The sequence below is a fragment of the Myodes glareolus genome, chromosome 5 (genome assembly GCF_982192425.1).
Source record: "Myodes glareolus chromosome 5, mMyoGla1.1, whole genome shotgun sequence".
In the NCBI taxonomy this organism is placed as follows: domain Eukaryota; kingdom Metazoa; phylum Chordata; class Mammalia; order Rodentia; family Cricetidae; genus Myodes; species Myodes glareolus.
In genome coordinates this window covers 84,928,711-84,948,158 of record NC_142030.1, presented here as the reverse complement: position 1 = coordinate 84,948,158, position 19,448 = coordinate 84,928,711, and the positions used below count along the sequence as shown (strand labels likewise).

The 19,448-nt window shown below is 37.5% G+C and overlaps 1 protein-coding gene across 4 annotated transcripts in view; it reads left to right on the top strand.

Annotated features, from left to right (window-relative positions):
* Dennd1b (DENN domain containing 1B) overlaps positions 1-19,448 on the top strand; it is a 216,468-nt gene that overhangs the window by 92,852 nt on the left and 104,168 nt on the right. For 2 of the 4 annotated variants that reach the window (XM_085688160.2, XM_085688161.2), the window contains exons 8-10: positions 5,150-5,209; positions 6,507-6,560; positions 9,725-9,835. In XM_085688160.2, the coding sequence (XP_085544286.2) occupies positions 5,150-5,209; positions 6,507-6,560; positions 9,725-9,835 (225 nt within the window). The remainder of the gene's footprint in view (positions 1-5,149; positions 5,210-6,506; positions 6,561-9,724; positions 9,836-19,448) is intronic. The other 2 variants (XM_085688162.2, XM_085688163.2) reach the window with 1 other exon arrangement.

Here is a 19,448-nt window from a genome sequence, read left to right as displayed (position 1 = left end):
AGTAGGCAAATCTGTGGGAGTATTTTGGTTGTAAGGAACATTGGATTTCAAAATGAAATCCATACATAATAAAATCACATACCCACATGTATACACACATACATGCACATATACTCAATACCTCTCCTGAAATGAGGCATGCTTCAGAAGAGAAAGTTGCATGGTAACATGAAAAATGAAGATTCCAGCTAAAATGTCCTGTCTTTTCTTACATGTGAACATACCTTCCAGGTTAGTTATGAAACCCTGGAATGTGACCAGCATTTGTGTGAACAACAAGCTTATGGTGCCAATTTTCTGTGGAGACTTTCAGTGAACTTTGCCCCTTTTATATGCTTAGGTTGATATGCCAGGATTTGTACCGTGGGAACTTTTAAATATCCAAAGTTGTAGATAACTGTGGAGGTTTCATTCATACCTTTTGTTAATTTTTTAATAAAATAGATTTATTTAATGATACTTTCATTGTTTCTTGCAAATATGTTGTGTTTTTTTCTTTTTCAAAAGAGAAGAAAAATTAATAGGGGAAGAAAACTGAGGAAATTCAGCTTTAATCTTTGTTCACATGAGGCTTTTTGAAGTTTTGAGTGATAATGAAATTATATTCTCATATTCTTTCTTTGGAAATAACTGTCTTCTTGCCTGTTATGCCCTGCACTACATGGTTAGCTGTGCTCTCTTATTCCATTTCTGAAGTCCCAGTGTTTGTACTCCCATTCAGTTTCTTGGCAGTTCTACCTAAATGAGTCTTTCCTTCTAGTTCTGTCTTCTAAAGCCGTCAGAGTAAAAACTTCCTTAAACTCTTATTAATTCTCTGTTTAAAAAATTGTAACTCTTCACTTTGTAACTTAAAAAAAATTAGTGGTCCCCTAGGCATTAGGTATTCTAGGTTACCATTCCATCATGGAGACCCCTGCCCTTAAAATTTTGTTTTCATTTACATTTTTCATACATGTATCTGATCAAATTTTTCCTTCTTCCCAACTCCTCCCAGATCCTCTCCCGCCTTCCTACATGTCCAATTTCATGTTCTTTTTGTCAGAAGCAATAACAACAACAAAACCTGGACCAACTAACCACCAAACAGCACAAGTATAACAACCACAACAAACCCCAAACAAAACAAAACACACCCAAAAGAAATCCGTGGAGTTCATTTATGTTTGCCAACTACAGCTAGGCATGAGGACCACCCTAAAGGGCGGTTGGTGTACCCAGTGTCACTCCATTGGAGAAAACTAATTTTCTTTTTCCTGGTAGATGTCAGTTGCAAATAGCTTCTTGGTTAGAGGTGGGACTTCGAGTCCATTTCCCTCTCTCAGTGCTGGGTCTTATTTGGCTTGAACCTGTGCAGGCCTTGTGCATGCTGACACAGTCTCTGAGTTCATGTGTACATCAGTCATGCTGGGTATGGAAGACAGTGTTTCCTCGGAGTCATCCATCCATCATGTCTTACTCTACAATCTTTCTGCTTCCTCTGCTGTATAGACCCCTGAACATTGAGGGGAGGGCTCTGACAACTGCATTCCATTTAGGACTGAGTGTTCCAAAGTCTCTCATTCTGTGTACATTGTCCAGTTGTAGGTCTCTGTGTCACTTCTCATTTATTGCAAGAAGAATCTTCCCTGGTGAGGGTCGAGCGAGGTTTTGATTTATGGTTATATCAATATGTCATTAGGAATTATTTTATTGCTAAGATCTTTTTGCAAAATAATAGTTTTAAGTTTTCCCTAAGGAAAACCATGCCATGAGATGGATCCCTTCCTGACACTTCTAAAGTAGCCAAGAACCTTTAAAAATTTTTTTGAGACAGAGTAGTGCTTTCTGACTGTGAGCCTTACTGTGTTGCTTTGGCTGGCATCCAATTTGCAATGCTTCTGTCTCAGCCTCCTAAGTAGCTACCATATCTGCCTGTAACTCCTCATTTTATACAGTTTCCAAGTATTTGGGTTAGATTTTCAGGGTCATCCTCTTAGATTTACTTCAAGTTTTGCTTTCCTGTTTTACTATTTTATTCCACTCTTGTTGTGTGACATTTTATTCTTTTGTTTTTTGGGGAGGCCTGCCACCTAGCTCCCAAATAAATCACACACGCGGAGGCTTATTCTTAGTAATGAATGCCCAGCATTAGTTTGGCTTGTGTTTTGCTAGCTTTCCTTATCTTAAATTATCCCGATTACCTTTTGCCTCTGGGTTTTTTGTTTGTTTGTTTGAGGCAGGTAGACCAGGCTGGCCTCGAACTCACAGAGATTCACCTGCCTCTGCCTTCTGAGTACTGGGATTAAAGGGTGCACCACCACCATCCAACTTTCCCTATTTCTATATCCCTTTCTTTCCTTCTTACTCTGTGACTGGCTGGGTAGCTGACCTCTGATGTCCTCCTCTCCTTGTTCTCTTCGTCATCGGTCTCCATCTGTTTACACTCTCTGCCTGCTAGCCCCAGCTATTCTTGCTCTCGCCTCACTATTGGCAGTTCATCTCTTTAGTAGCACATCAGGTGTTTTAGACAGGCAAAGAATCACAGCTTCACAGAGTTAAACAAATGCTGTATAAAAAAAAAGTCACACACCTGAAAATAATATTCCCCAGCACACTCTGTTCTTACTGTTTTGGTTAGAATCTTAAGTGAACGCAAACCTTTCTTTTCACTCCAAAGCCTGTTTGGAGTTTGGCTGGCTTTAGAAGCTGTCCTGTTTCTGTTTATGAAGTTCTCACCACACAGTTGACCATGTTTGTTTTTGCCTCAAATTTTGCTGCCTTCTTTGCATGTTTTCTTTGCTGCAAACTACACAGTGCATAGAATCAATTTTTCACTGGAAACTATGGAATGAAAAGCCCAGGAGAACATGGAATTTTGAACTCAGATTGAGAAGTCTTCAGCAGGCATAGCTGTTGCTATCTAAATAGTTTATTGGGGGCATAAAGAAAAAGGTCTGATCTGCTCCCCCAGACAGACTATTACGAAAAAGAAAGGAAATCAGGTGAGAACTAGAGAAAAGTTCAGGTAAGGAGGAACTCAAGACTCACAGGTCATTGAATTCCAAATAATGCAGAAACTGTCATGGTTAGTCGGAATGTAATAGAGAGGTAGGAGAAGTGGAAGACATCAAAAGAGGCCTGGATTTTATGAAAAGAAGACATTTTTTTTTAAAAAAATCTATTATATTTATAAAGCAATACAAATACTTAGTTCAAGACTTACGTGCTCAATTAAAATATACATACTTAATAAAGAAATGGAAGCCAGTGTCATAGGGTATTACAAAGCAGTAAAAATGTACTCTGGAGTTGGAGAGATGGCTCAGCAGGTAACAGCCCTTTTATAGAGGATTAATTTTGTACCCAGCATCCAAATCAGTGCCTCACAGCTGCCTGTAACTCTGGTACCAGGGGATTTGATACCCTCCTTTGAACTCTACAGGCACCCTCACACATGTGTATATATACACAAACACACATCATCATATGAATTTAAATAACTCTTCACAAAATGTACTCCATTCAGCTCTTATTTATGTAGTGTTGTTTGTTTTGATATGGTACCCAGGACTCTGCCATCCACCACTGAGCTGTGCTCCAAGCTTTTATTTTATTTTTAATAGAATAACTATTTGTTGATGGAGTATGCTATGATATCTCTCTAATTCTATGAGTTCAAATTTTTTTATTGCATATATGAGTGGAATCATGTGTCTATTTTTATTGTTTTAATTAGTGTAACATTTTCCAACCTAACCATATTATCACAAATGACAAAATTTCACTTTAATAGCTACATAGTAGTTGCCATGTTTGTGCATGGGTATAAATAAAATTACCTTTAGAATGTATATGTAATGGTGGAATGCAAGGTCGATTCCATTTCCTGGCTACTGTGAGCAGTGCTTCCATAAACAAGGGGGCAGTGCCTCTGTAGTGAAGATGTTATGCAGATTTACTCGTGTTCTTTTTTTCAAGTGCACACTCAAGAGTGGGGTTGCTGCATCAGTAGGACAGTTTAAATTTTACCTTTTGGAGGTGCTTCCATTTAGTTTCCCATGTTTCCATTTCCACCAGCAATGTATTAGTGTTCTCTTTACAGCTGCTTTGGTGCTTTCTACTTTTCATCTACTTGATCATGTTTGCTGCACTGGAGTGTGTAAACAGAGGCTTCTTCTGTCCTGTCTGGTCCCGAGGCCCTTTTAAAACTAGAACTCAGAGGCTTAATATTAATTACAAACGGTTTGTCTTATTAGCTGAGTCTTATTATTAACTAGCTGTTACAACTAAATTAACCCCTTTCTTTTAGTTTATATTTTACCACAACGCTCATGGCTTGCTACCTCACCTCACGTCTTGCTTCTCCAGCTGCTGCTGACATCTCTCTGACTCCACCCTTCTTCTCCCTTATCTTTGCTTAGATTTCTCGCTTGCTTCTGTTCTGCCTGGCTTCTTTTTTAACCAATGGTAATAAAACATTTTCACAGCATACAGAGGGGTTATTCTACAGCAGGAATAAAGTAGCATATTGGAGCGTTTATTTGCATTTCTCTAGTTCTTGGTGATGTGAAAAACCTTTCTATATACCTGTTGGCCAGTTATGAATTGATAGTCTATAATAGCTTTCAAATCTTATGAAGCTGTTTCCAAGGTATAGTTATCTAATATACTAGTAGAATCTATTTATCGCTTTTGTGTGAAGTTCAATAATAATTTATTTTGTAGTCAACAGCAGATTACTATGTACCTAGTTCTGTCTATTACTGATTGGAAGTTTGAAAACTAGAGCAGTTGTATTGAACTAGACTTAGAGATAATTTTATCTCACAGATTAAAATTGATAATCTTTATTGAAGTCTTTATTGGAAGTCTTAGAAGTGATTATTGATCCCTGGAATACTGCAGATTTTATGAAAAGTTAATATGTATATATTTTTGTTTTTTTAAAAACTGTACTTAAAAAATCATTAAATATCCACTGCCTTTGTACTCACAGTGCAAAACTTTGTACAGGACATTTCCAGAATAGATTAGCAGGTCAGAATGTAGACTGTCTTGCAGAATGAATGTCACTCTAGTGCTTTCATTGTGTAATGTAGCAACATGGGTTTGTCTCAGCACACAGGTAAGCTTCCCCATGAAAGTAAAATGCTCATTTTTCTCTCATAAGAACCAAGAGCTATTTATTGCCAGTGAGCAAGTTCTGAAAGATCAGCCCTCACTGATGCCGGTGAGTGACCAGGACCCTGGCTTCTCAAATCACTGTTTGATTTTTTTCTGATTTATTCACTCTGGTTCTTTGGAAAATGGACTATTTAAAAATAATCACTTAGAATGTTTTCTGTTTGTCCTTTCTTTTTTTCCTTAATTTTATGAAAGGAGATAACGTGAAAAGCACATCCAGATAAAGGGTTTAATAGGCATAAGCTTGCATGTTCCCTCTCAGCAGTGTGCTGCAGTGCATGCCGTGCTCACGGCCCTGTCACTTCTCTCCTTTGTCACCAGGTCATCTTGAGACTTACTGTTCTTCACCCTGGAAAATTATGACTGTGTGAAACAGCATCGTGCTTGTTCAGCTCTGTTTAAATACTGAAATGCTGAAAGTTTCTGTTCTAATCTTTAGATATAAGACAAGATTAAATATATTCCTATGTGATAAAGATATTAAAATGATTTTGGAGCATAATATGAACAGAAAATAAAAGTATGAATAAAAAGTAAAGCAGATTGATGATTGCACTTTGATTTGGGTGAATAAAATGGGGGACCATTTTTGGGGACACTGGGGGTTAGAGACTCATTCTTTTCATGTAGACATTTTTATAATATTGCTTTATTTATTCTGGAAGTTAATATTTATTTATTGGTGTATAAAAAAGTTTGTAGTTTTGGATAGCAAATGCTTTTTTCTCTCCCTAAGACAGGGTTTCTCTGTGTATCAGTAACCCTGGCTGTTCTGGAACCTGCTTTGTAGACCAGGCTGGTCTTGAACTCACAGAGATCCACCTACCTCTGCCTCCAGACTGCTGGGATTAAAAGCATGTGCCACCATCTTATAAAGATTACTTTTACTGCTGTTTTTTTAAATAAGGCACTTGCTACAAAAGTTTTGTTATCGTTTATCACAGAAACCCAGGAGTCAGTAGATTTTTACGAACTCTTAATTAGCATACCTTTATCTTTTTTAACCTACCTAAATATGTTTTGAAGTACATGTTCATAGGTATATTTCTATATGTGTAACCTTTTGGAAATATATTCTTTTTTTTTTTTTGGTTTTATTACTTACGCAGATTCTTCTTCTGCTAATGTCCAATTTCAGAGCCTCTGATTTTGACCATTGCTTTTGGCATGGGACAGTACAGTTGTTTGTATTTGCCATTTCCTGTGAGATTCTGTCACGTTCAAGTTCAGGTTATTCATCAGTGACATTCATCTGTCAGTGTTCTTTTTGTTCCTTATTGCAAATTATATGGAATATGAAAATTTAATTTTCTGTCCTTCTGTGCTTTATCATTGCTTCCTAGCACTCCTGTTTCATTGCCCCTGACATAACTGGACTCCCGACGATCCCGGAGAGTGTAAGTGTCTGTGAATTCTTCTAAAATGTCTTCATCTTACAAATGTTAGCTTTGTTCCCACTGTTTCTCTGCAGAGAAATTAGGAAAGAGTAAGGAACCATGGTGACTTCTCCTTTTCTTTCCCTACTATTCCTTCTGTATTGCCTGTGCTGATTTGGAGAAAAGAATGTCTGCCACTGGGATGTTTGGGTAGGGCCTCCACACACAGGTAGTTCTTGACCTTGGCTATCTGAATGTGAGGCGGTGTAGAGGTGTGGCTTCTCCCAGTGGGGAACAAAGATTTCAGGAAAATGTTCCACCTTTATAGTTATTTTAGTAAATGGATCATTGAGTTTTAGATGTCCTCTTTGTAGCTTTGTTTAAATCTTAGTGTCTCGGTTGTTGATTTCCTGGTTTTAATTTAATGCAGTAGGCATTTTATTAGAATTGAAGATATTGTAAAAAGTAATAATGCTATACTGGAAATACTTTGTTTTTCTTGAGCGTTATCTAAGTTAGTACTTCCTGTCTAAGCTTTCATGGATAAGTGGAAATGGTGGATGTACTGCCATGCCATTTGATAACTGTAGGGAAAGGAAAATACCCGCTTCAGTTTCTCTTAGAACATTAAAATAAATCAGTTATAAACTATCAAATCAACGGAAAATCACTAGAAGATTTCCTTCAGGTGTATGTATTTGAGATGTGCACTATTTTTCCGTATAGTTTTCAAATCATTATAACATTTACTTTCTCAAACATGAATAGTGAGTGATTGGCAATTATAAATATGTAAATTTCCCATAATGACATCTTGAAATTTGCGGGCAAATGGATGGATCTAGAAAACATCATATTGAGTGAGGTAACCCAGAAAGACCAATATCATATGTACTCACTCATAATTGGCTTTTTAGACTTAAAAGAAAAAAAAAAACAATTCACAATCCCAGAGAACTTAGACAACAATGAGGACCCTAAGAGAGACATATATAGATCTAATCTACATGGGAAGTAGAAAAAGATAAGATCTCCTAAGTAAATTGGGAGCATAGGGACCATGGGAAAGGGTTGAAGGGGAAGGGAGAGGAAGGGAGAGGAACAGAGAAAAAAGTATAGCTCAAAAAATGTAAATTTTCCTTGTGTTTTCATATGTATGAGTAGCCATGTGTATGTATACATGTGTATGCACACACATGAGTACATGAGGAGAATGGAGGTCAACAGTGGTGTTCTGTCATTCTCCACCTTGTTTTGTGAGAAAGGCTTGCGCTGGAGCTTACCAGTCTTTCCTGAAGTCTATCTGGCTCACCTCTCAAGCGCTAGGATTTCGGGAACTGGGGATCTCATGTCAGGTCTTCATGCTTGGGTGGCAAGTGTTTACAAGTTCAACCATCTCCCAAGCCCCCAGTTGTAAACTTTCTGATCAAATCAAGACTATCAAATTAAAACTCTATAAACATCCAATGACATGAATTCGACTGAAAGGGTTTTTCAGATAAGTTCTATCAAAAGATTTTGCATAAACTTGATTGTACACTGTGGCTCAGGATAGAGCTTGTACATCCCAGCTCTCAGGTCTCATGATGAATCCCTGACCTTTGTACCTGATGGACCTGGGATCCTGACTCAGATGTCCATGACCTTGTCACTCAGAAGTCTCATACAGAGTTACTCTCTTTTTTCTTTCTCGTTAATTCACTAGCAAATGACTACTAGTTTCCATTTTAGTTTTTAATTTTTAACACATCGAGAAGTGGGGAGAAGGGGAGACAGGGAGTGATAGAGAAGAAGACTGACAGACAGAGGGCGAGATAGAGAGAGAATATGAATGAATGAATTTGTGCAGGTTAGTTGTCAGTTTATGAGATTTAACCCTCTTCTTCTACCATCTGGGTCCCAGTGATTGAAATAGGTCGTCAGGCTTCAAGGCAAGCGCCGTTACCTGCTAAGCTATCTTGAGAGCTCAAGTTTGATCTTTAGAGACTATCATTTTCCAATATTTAAAGAAGCTAATATTCCATTAAACACCGAGAACATAGTAGAATAAAATTTTGTGTTATCACTGACATACTTCCCGTTGTCCTGTTGAGAGAAACAGAATAGAAGCATCTGGCAGTGCTGGGTACTGGGTGGCAGTTCTCCACTTGGGATGTTTTTGTGATGACAAAAGTAGCTCTGTTTCATGTTCTAAAGGTAATGGTGTAGTGGAGTGGAGTTGGGAGGTAAAGGGAGCTTCAGAGACAGTGGGAAGTGAGCCTCTTCCCACCAGGCTGAATACCACTCGCTGAAACTTCAGATTTTACTCATTTGAGATGCTATGATTGACAGTTTGTCTTGTAAGATCCCTGCTTTTTACAAGTTGAAGAAACAGGCAGATTTCTTACTTTCTTACCCCCACACCCCAATTCAGCCTTTCAGATCTTTGCCCACCATACTCTATACTTTCTGTGCTTTGGAATATTTGCTTTCTAAAATGCTTAAGGTTTTTATTTTTTTTTTTAAACAGTAAGTTGAAAGTAATTCCTGAGGACAGGTAGTAAGTAGCACTGTTAATGTAGCTCACCCTGCTTTGTTTTATAGTGGAAGTCTAACGTGTATTCAATTGAGGAATCAATATAGAGCATCACAGTTATATTTGATTATAGTAACAAAAAGGAAGCCTGAAGAGGGGTAAAACCTAGAGATTTTCTTTAATAAGGAAACAAAGGATGGTTTATAAATCCTTCTCCTCCAATGGGTGCCTAGGCACTGGAGAGGCAATGATAAACTTGAAGTAATTCAAATATATTTTTCCAGAGTAGCAGTTTTACAAACATCAGTATATATGTGAATCACCAGTAGTATTTGGTTAAAACTGGGTCCCTGGATACGTGCTCGAAAGATAATGGTTAAGTAGGCTTCGGCTGGAGCTGGGAAAATGGTGGTGTGCCGAGGGAGACTGAAGTGTGGGATCCATCCTGTGGTCATCTTTGAGAAATACTTGTATAGAGAAGGCGATGTTTTAGATGATGGTAGAATGTGGCATGTTATGTGGCAGCCAACAAGTATCACTTTTAACTATCATTAATGAATGCCACTTTTAACAATATCTTCTTTTGAACTTTATGACGGGTACACCTATAAAACATTTTGTCTCATATTTCTGTGAACTGTAGCTCAAACAGTTCTTTTCTCTTGTGCAGAGAAACCTGACAGAGTACTTCGTTGCTGTGGACGTGAACAACATGCTGCGGTTGTACGCCAGCATGTTGCACGAGAGGCGCATCATTATTACCTCCAGCAAATTAAGCACTGTAAGTCTTCACACTTCCTCCTGTGACTAACACATATTGAGTGCTTCACAAAAAGACCTGAAAACGCCTGCAGGTTTAGAGCTGTGCTACATGGACTTAAAAGACAATATCTACATATTTTTGATATATGGTCTTATTCTGGCTCTTGAAGTATAAAAGTCTGATTTATAGAAGCCTTTGCAGATGCATTAAGTCAGGTTAATTATTTTCCCTTATCAGGAGATGAGGTGCCCCCCCCCCTTTAAAGTCTCTGGAGTTCATTTTAGTGCCTTCATCACACAGAGAACTCTTCAGAGCTATTATGAGGTCTTTATTATTCACTTGTGGCTTTTTCCATTGGAGCTACTTGAAGGAAACTGCGGGCCCGTGATAATAGCTGCTCTCTTAACCTGGTAATAGCAGATTCATCTTTGTTGCCTTATGGGGCTTAGAAGTAGATTCTATAATAATTCTGGTTTGGAGGAGCTCTTCAGACTGCTAATAACTTAAAAATCAAAGTAGCATTTTTATAAATCACAGGTTTTATGGCAGCCACTTCAGTGTTCTTCTGGAAGCTCTTCATTACTGTGGGAAAGGCAGGACTAGAAAGGACTGTTCTTAGGTCATAGAAGAATATTCAGAAGTATTTTGCTAGAGTTCCTAATTTTCTTTATTAAATATAAAATTTAAGTATTTTCAGATTCAAAATGTGTAAAATAAATTAGGTGATTTGAGTAATCTGTGATATATTAAAACCATGTTAAATTGTTTCTTCATAAATTTACTCCATATAAAATAAAAATCTACTGTTAATGTTTTATTCTCTTATAATAAGAATAAAATTCTTTTAAAATATTGTAGCATTTTAGACTAGATAGAGTTCTAAGATTCCTCCAGGTTTTCAACTTAGTGTTTAGTCATAAGGAAGGTATTTTGTTGGTCTGGAGAGATGGCTCAGTGGTTAAGAGCACTTCCTATACATACAGAGGGTTGGGGTTTGGTCTTAGCATCTGTATGGTGGCTTACAGTGGTATGTAACATCAGATTTAGGGTCTCTGATGCCCTCTTTTGGCCTCTATGGGCATAAGGCACACATGTAGTACACACACAGGCATGCATGCAAACTTCATAAACATAAAATATAAAAAAAGCAAAAAATAACCCAAGAAACAAGAGTTTTCAGAGAAGTGAAATCACCAACCCAAGACCAAAAAGCTGTTGGAGAGCCACAGTGTGAGACAAAATAGGTCCTGACTCTTTGTATGGGGCCACACCCATCACCCTAGACTTGAACTCATACAAATTTGAGATATCAAGTATATAATATTGTTATGTTTTCCAAATTGAAAATGTTTATCTTGAGAATAATTAGATTTTAAAGATATTATATGATTTTAAAGATATTTAAAGATAGATAAGAGGAGATAAACCACAGTATAAGTACTAGTGACTGGTTCCAGTAATTATTTTATCTCACGAGTTTTAAAGAGCTGTTGAAGAATCCACCTGAATGATTTGGGTGGGGTTTTAATGTTTTAGTCTTCCACGCAGGGTTTGCCATTGGTGTGCAACCATTTCATTCTTTATCTTTATCCCCTTCCTGCTGTTCCTCCTAAAAATTTTCAAGATTTTACAGTATTTCTAATGGAAATTATTCTCATGACAAAGATTATAATATGAGCTCTTTTATAGGAAGTAATTCATGTGTATAATGTTTTTGTGTGTGGCACTTTCCTAGGCACTGTGAATCCATTAATAAGACAACCAAGACCAGCTTGTGTGCTTATGTTTAACTGGATGAAATAGATAAACAGTTGGACAAATAAGCATTTCTTATGTCATATGGAATGTGTAGTACTGTGTAAAAGATAAAATGTGTGTGTACAGTCTGGGAGGTGAATGGCTGGTGTGTGTTTTGTGTAAAGTGTGTGTGGATGGAATGAATGCCTCTCTGAGGAAGAGGAAGTCAAACAGACTGGAGTAAAGCTGGTAGTGAGTGTGTGAGGGAAGAGAAACTGCTGTTTAAGGAAACAAAGCAAATCCCAATATAGGTTCATGAAAATACTGTTATCTTTCTTGGTTTTAATTTATTGCCCTCTCTTAATGATGCAGTAACCTTTCTTTAACTTAGCTTCTTCTTCACATGTGAAATGAGAAAAGCTTTTTTTTTTTTTTGAGAAAAGCTATCTTGATCTGCTATGTTTGCTGTTGAGACACACATATAGGAAATGATTGATATTTGCACTGGATACATTTTCAGTGACTATTCAGACAGCTTTATTGACAGTCAAGATTTGTGATTTTTAAGAAGTGATTTGTAACTGGGCAATGGTGGCATAAGCCTTTAATTCTAGCACTTGGGAGGCAGAGACAGGAGATTCTCTGAGTTCAAGGCCAACCTTGTCTACAGAACTAGTTCCAGGATGGACTCCAAAACTACAGAGAAACCCTGTCTTGAAAAACAAAACAAAACAAACAAACAAACAAAAAGGAGTGGATTGTAATAAAGTTTGTTGTTAAACAGAATGCTTTCCTGAATTGTTTATGGCAACCCATGAAAACTAGAGGTACCATCTGTAAGTTACAGCTGTTGTTTGGCTTACTGCGGGGACTGTGGGACTGATAAAATAAACATATTTCAAATTTGCTTTCACAATCCCTTAAATGGGGAAATGGCTTTGATACCTTAAACAATTTTCTTATAGATGCAGTCTGAATAGATATTACTGCAATAAATTACATGCATAGTAACATTTAAGGTCAAGGTCTTATAACATAAATTAGAAGAAAACTATTTTTAAAAAGAGTTTAATGAAATCACTAAAACACACAAAGGAAGAATAATAATTGCCTTGGTTCATTTTACATGTTTGAATTTTCATATGCCATAGATACTTTGTTATAGTTGACATTAATGCATGAATCTGTGTTTCATAACTCCTGATTAGATTTTACATATATATATATATATGATAAAGCAACTTAACACTCATAATTTTATTGTTGTTTTGTGAAATTTGTTTGCTTTGGTTATCTTTGTCAATCATAATTTTCCATGATTAAAATGGACGTCAACCTTGGATGTTGCTGGTGTACCTCATGCTCTCCTGTGGTAGCTAATCAGCCAGCCTGCGATGACTCCCTCCACACACTGTTTTCAGTTAAAATAATTTATACTTTTCATGAAGTATTGCTGTGGGAGTTCCTTCAGCCAATCGCCGCTGAGTTACCAGCCCATTGGGGCGTGGTCTCTCCCTTTAAAAAAAGCAGCGGCTGTCCTCCACTCTCTTTTTGTCTTCCGGCTCCGTTTCCGGCCCCTGGACTCCTTTCCTGTTCGCGCGGAGGGGCTGTTGTCTGGGACGGTAATCTGTAAGTTTTTTCCCCTTTGAATAAATAACCATTATATTAATCATAATTCCAAACTGGTGTGGGATTGTCTGTGACTTACGCCAAATTATTGAAAATCAGGGGTTATCTGAACAAGTGGATACTATGATAGACAAAATTGACTCCATGTCCAAGGGTACTAGGAAGTTACCTGAAAGGGTACAGGCTGTTGAATTTGACGTTCAGATGTTACCACAAAGTTTTGATAAGGTAACAGATAGAATGAACCTCCAGAATGGGAACCAAAAAACTGATACCTTAGTGAAATTACTAGAAACACGGGTAGGTCAGGAGATTCAGGATTTAAGGGATACAATGATAAAAAGATTAGAAATGATTGAAGAAACTATTGGAGCTGGTGAACAGAGTAAGAAGGCACAAGGACAGGATACAATGCCACCACCAGCTGTTAGAACTGGCTTACCCAGGGTCCTAACAACATACCCTGTAATTTATTCTGACAAAGGGTTAACTTCCAAAGGCTCAAAGGGAGTTAAAGAAGCTAGATGGACACCAATAGCAATGAATGATTTAAAAGAAATTAAGCAAGCTGTCGTTAACTTTGGCTTGCACTCTGCATTTGTTAAGGAAATGATAAGGACTTGGGCTTCTAATGTCAGAGCTACCCCCCATGATTTCTCTCAGCTAGTGTCTGCAGTTTTAGATGATGGGCCTTCCTTGATGTTTGGAATTTATTTCAGAGAAGAATCCAAACATATGGAACAGCAAGGAAGAGCAAAAGGTGTGGAGGTTTCCCAAGATCAAATTCTTGGTGTAGGAGCATATGCTGATCCACAGGTCCAAGCTCTTTATGATGAAGAAGTGCTGTCCTTATGTCACAAAGCAGCCTTGAATGCTTTGAATAGAATACAAGATCCAGCAAAAAGGGTCGAATCATATACCAGGGTTAGGCAGGGACAGAGAGAACCCTTTACTGACTTTGTGCAAAGATTAATTAAGGCTCTGGACATAGGGGTAACAGACCCAGAAGCTAGACGAATACTTCTTGAATCTCTAGCTTTTGAAAATGCAAATACTGAATGTAAAAAGATAATTGGGCCTTTAAGATCTAGATCAGCACCAATGGAAGAATGGATACAGCATACAATGAATGTTGAGATGTTTAGCTATAACGATGAATCCTGGGTAGGAGAAGCGATTTCCAAAGCTATGAGGAGACATCAAACTACCAGGTGTTTTAATTGTGGTAAATTAGGACATCTGAAAAGGGATTGCAGGCAAAGAAATCCTAGGAATAATATCTCCTCTGGGAATGACAAAAGTAGGAGATCTCAGCCTTCAGGTATATGCAGAAGATGTGGTAAAGGCCGACATTGGTCCAACGAATGCAGGTCAACAACAGACAGACAAGGCAACCCGATACCATCGGGAAACTCCTTGAGGGGCCTCTCGCAGGCCCCCAAGCCAAAAGTGGCCCAGTCATTCCCAGTTACAGTCGAAAATGTGTCTCACCAAGAAAATTAAAAACTCCAATGTCTGCCGTAAAAAGTAATACTGGTCTAAATGATGAATTACATGTGGAGAATGAGTCAAAAAATTCAGGAGGACAGAGTAAACGTATATTTTGGCAAACGTATATTAACGATCAAAGACCAAAGCTAAGAGTCTGTATAAATGGCATTTTTATTGAAGGCTTATTAGACACAGGTGCGGATGTAAGTATAATTACTCCAGAATCCTGGCATCCGAATTGGCCTCTTCATGAGGTAGATGTTCAGTTCCTGGGAATTGGAACCCTATCTCGTGTAAAACAAAGCACAAGATGGGTGGAATGCATAGGGCCTGAAGGGCAAATAGGAAGATTAAGGCCATATATAGCAAATATTGCAATAAATTTATGGGGCCGTGACCTGCTACAGCAATGGAATACCCAGATTAACATTCCTGTAGTTCCAGGAACTCACAATTCTGGGAAGGATATAATGAGGTATTATGGAAAAAGGTCACCAGCCATTCAGGCTGTACAAGAACACACAGCCAATAGCAAACCTTTAGAGGTACCAACAGCCCTACCTTTAAAATGGCTAACTGAGAAGCCAATATGGATCAAGCAGTGGCCTCTAGCTGAAGATAAGTTACAGGCTTTGGAACAGCTGGTACAAGAGCAACTAGATGCTAACCATATTGAAGAATCAACCAGCCCTTGGAATTCTCCTGTGTTTGTTGTAAAAAAGAAATCTGGTAAATGGAGAATGGTGACAGATCTAAGAGCTGTCAACAAGGTAATTCAGCCTATGGGTCCGCTACAATCTGGAATTCCTTTGCCTTCTCTATTACCAAGAGGATGGCCTCTTATAGTTATTGATTTGAAAGATTGTTTTTTCACTATACCTTTGCAAAAAAAGGATAGAGAAAAATTTGCCTTCACAGTGCCTACTTATAATAATTCTCAGCCTACTAGGAGATATCAATGGACTGTCCTCCCACAGGGGATGCTCAATAGTCCCACATTGTGTCAATATTTTGTTAATAAGCCACTGGAAATAATTCGTAAGCAATTTCCCAAGTCCATAATTTATCATTACATGGATGACATTTTATTATCTGATTCAAATAAAGATACTTTGGAAAGTATGTTTGAAGAAGTAAAGAAAGTTTTGCCTAGGTGGGGATTACAAATTGCCCCTGAAAAGATTCAAAGAGGAGATTCTATTAATTACCTAGGCTACAGAATAGGGTTAGAGAAAATTCGAACACAAAAGGCACAAATTAGGAGAGACCGGTTACGGACTCTTAATGACTTCCAAAGATTGTTAGGAGATATTTCCAGTCTACGACCAGCTGTTGGGATAACACCTGATCTAATAGTTCATTTAAACAAAACCTTAGATGGTGATAAGGATTTCAATAGTCCCAGAAAATTGACAGTTGAAGCAGAAAAGGAACTGACAATGATTGAGGAAAAATTACAGGAGGCACATGTGGATAGGGTCAACCCGAATCTTAGTTCCATCCTAGTCATACTGCCTTCCAGAATTTCTCCTACAGGGATTTTAATGCAGAGGGAAGATATTATTTTAGAGTGGATATTTATACCTCATAAACCAAGTAAAAAATTAAAAACTTATGTAGAAAAGGTTTCAGAATTAATTATAAAAGGTAAACTGAGACTTCGTCAACTAGCAGGTATAGACCCAGCAGAAATTATAGTGCCTTTTACTACTGAGGAAATAAGAAAGTTATGGGAAGATAATGAACCATGGCAAAGAGCTTGTGCTAATTTTTTGGGAGAAATTAGCAGCAACTATCCCAAAAGTGATAGACTTAACCTCATAAAGAGAACTTCTTGGATTCTTCCTAGAATTGTACGTGATGCTCCAATAACTGGAGCTCGGACATTTTATACCGATGCAAATAAATCAGGGAAAGCAGGTTATAAATTGGAAGAATTGAGTAAGGTGGAACAAAGCCCTTATAATTCTGTCCAGAAGGCAGAATTATATGCCATTCTTATGGTGCTAAGGGATTTTAAAGAACCTCTTAATATAGTTACAGATTCACAATATGCAGAAAGAGTTATCTTGCATATTGAAACCGCTGAATTCATACCAGATGACACAGAGTTGACTTCATTGTTTATCGAGGTACAGGACATAATTAGGAATAGGCTTTGTCCAATGTACATAACACACATCCGGTCCCATACCGGTCTGCCTGGGCCTCTAGCACAAGGTAACGCTGAAATTGACCAATTATTGATTGGAAGCGTTCTGCAGGCCTCAGAATTTCATAAAAAACATCATGTCAATAGTAAAGGCTTAAAGAAAGAGTTTTCCATTACATGGCAACAAGCTAAGGACATTATAAAGAGATGTCCTACTTGTTCTTTCTATAATCAAACACCGTTGCCTGCAGGGAGTAACCCAAAGGGTACTCAAAGGAATGAGATCTGGCAGATGGATGTGTTCCACTTTATGGAATTTGGTAAATTAAAATATGTACACCACACCATAGACACGTATTCAGGTTTTCAATGGGCAACTGCCCTGAGCTCAGAAAAGGCTGATTCGGTAATCACACATTTATTGGAAGTTATGGCCATCATGGGTATACCTGCACAAATAAAGACAGACAATGGTCCAGCATATGTATCTAAGAAAATGAAACGCTTCTTTGCTTATTATAATATAAAACACGTTACAGGTATACCAAATAATCCTACAGGTCAGGCAGTTATAGAAAGATCAAATCGTACTATAAAGGATATGCTAAACAAACAGAAAGGGACGAAAGATACCCCCAGAAATAGATTGCATAATGCTTTATTAACCTTGAATTTTCTTAATGCTAATGAGAAAGGAACAACAGCAGCAGAGAGGCATTGGATAATGGAAAAAACTTCTGAACTAAACCAACCTGTTTATTTCAAAGACGTGCTGACCTCTCAATGGAAGCCAGGAGATGTGCTACGTTGGGGAAGGGGTTTTGCTCTTGTTTCCACAGGAGAAGAAAAATTGTGGATACCATCAAAATTAATAAAGGTTCGATTTGAAGAGGAGAAACCTCTTGGAAAGGAGAAATGACAGCATCTACAATGATGATAACCATACAGGTGGTAAGAAAAGCATATAGAATGGGGGCAGGGTTCTGTTCTTATCTCCACAGGAAAACACTGATCTTTGAAAAGTTCAAGGGACCCTGGATATTTGAATACTGACAGATGGAAAATAACGGCCCAATAGGGACTATCAAGAAAACTGAATAGGTTCTGTAAGTACCATATACTAAATCATATTTCAAAATTTATAGAGCTGGTTTTAGAGTTGGACTCTGGCTCAGTCCCTCTCTAATTCCAAGCCTGTTGTTTAAAGAAAAACCCAGAGTTTCTGGAGTTTCTGTCTCATGTCAAGAGCCATGATATGGGACAGAAAGAAATATGAGTTTAGAAAACATCTTTACTTTTCTTCATATCTATCATACCTTCATTAAATATATCTATCATGTCTCTCATTGAATATAGGTATTCATGTATATGTCTATATAATTAATGTTTAAGTTTTCCACAATGAACAATGAGTTTTTCCTACAGTGACATTTGAAGTTTCCAGGAAGAAGATGGGGCCCCATAACAACAACTCCACCTGGTTGATATGACGTCATGATACTGATAGCGCTACTACAAGACCTGTTTTGGGTACCAGCTGCACAAGACGGTTCCAACGTGCTGAAATGGTGCACATCTTGTACAACATTCTGGCCAGACCTCCACAAAATACTCAGAGACTATTTGCAATTTTAAAAGACATTGATCTTGAAATTTAACCATCATTTTACTTTCACAGGATCCCCCAGAAAGAACGTCGCCCCCATGACAGCTGGAAGTAATTCTAGAGAACGACGTCCCCTCTCCCAATAAAGTTTGTCCTTGGGTTTAGGGACATCATTTAGGGGTTGGTTATAATTAGTATACGGTTGAGGGTTGGGGGAGGAATTTTATAAGCACAGGAATCCTAAAAAAAAAAAAAAAAAAAAAAAAAAAAAAAAAAAAAAAAAAAAGGAGGGATAATTGGATTATGGGATAAATAGATTTGTACTTGTGAGTTATTGCTTTTAGACAAACATATTGGTATCGATTCTTATATATTGATACAAAGTTAAATTATGTTGACTATTTTATGCATGCATGCTTCATGCTTCTACCTCTGTTTAAAACATTTTTATGTATTTGTATATATATATTGTATTGATATATGTATATTTACCATATTGCATTGTACACTTCTACCTCTGATTAAGATACTTATATATTGTTTATGTATTGATATATATTTACCATATTGCAATGTATACTTGCACATTGTTTATATTTGGAGGTCTCATTGTCCTCATTTATTGCACACTTGTTTATTATCTCAGTCTTTAAGTTAGATAGATATTGAGAATTATATAGATCAACAGTCATCTAAGTTTGTCATTTATAATTAGACTAATCAGGTTCTTTAGATATATAGAGATTATATTCAGTATAGATAGATAATCTTCAACCTCTTCAAAGAGCTGTAGAAAATGGCCTTTAATCTAATTCAGAGTTCTATGGTAGGGAGACACAATCACTCCTGGCAACACTGATCTATGCCCGAGAGAATGTTAAGCACCAAAGACACTCCACCTGGAGCCTTCTTGGCAGAACTGGCCTTTGGGTAAAGAAATGCTCATACCTCAACTACTGACAGAGTTACAGAATATCCGTAAATGGATAAAACAAGACTGTCATATCCTGCCAAGA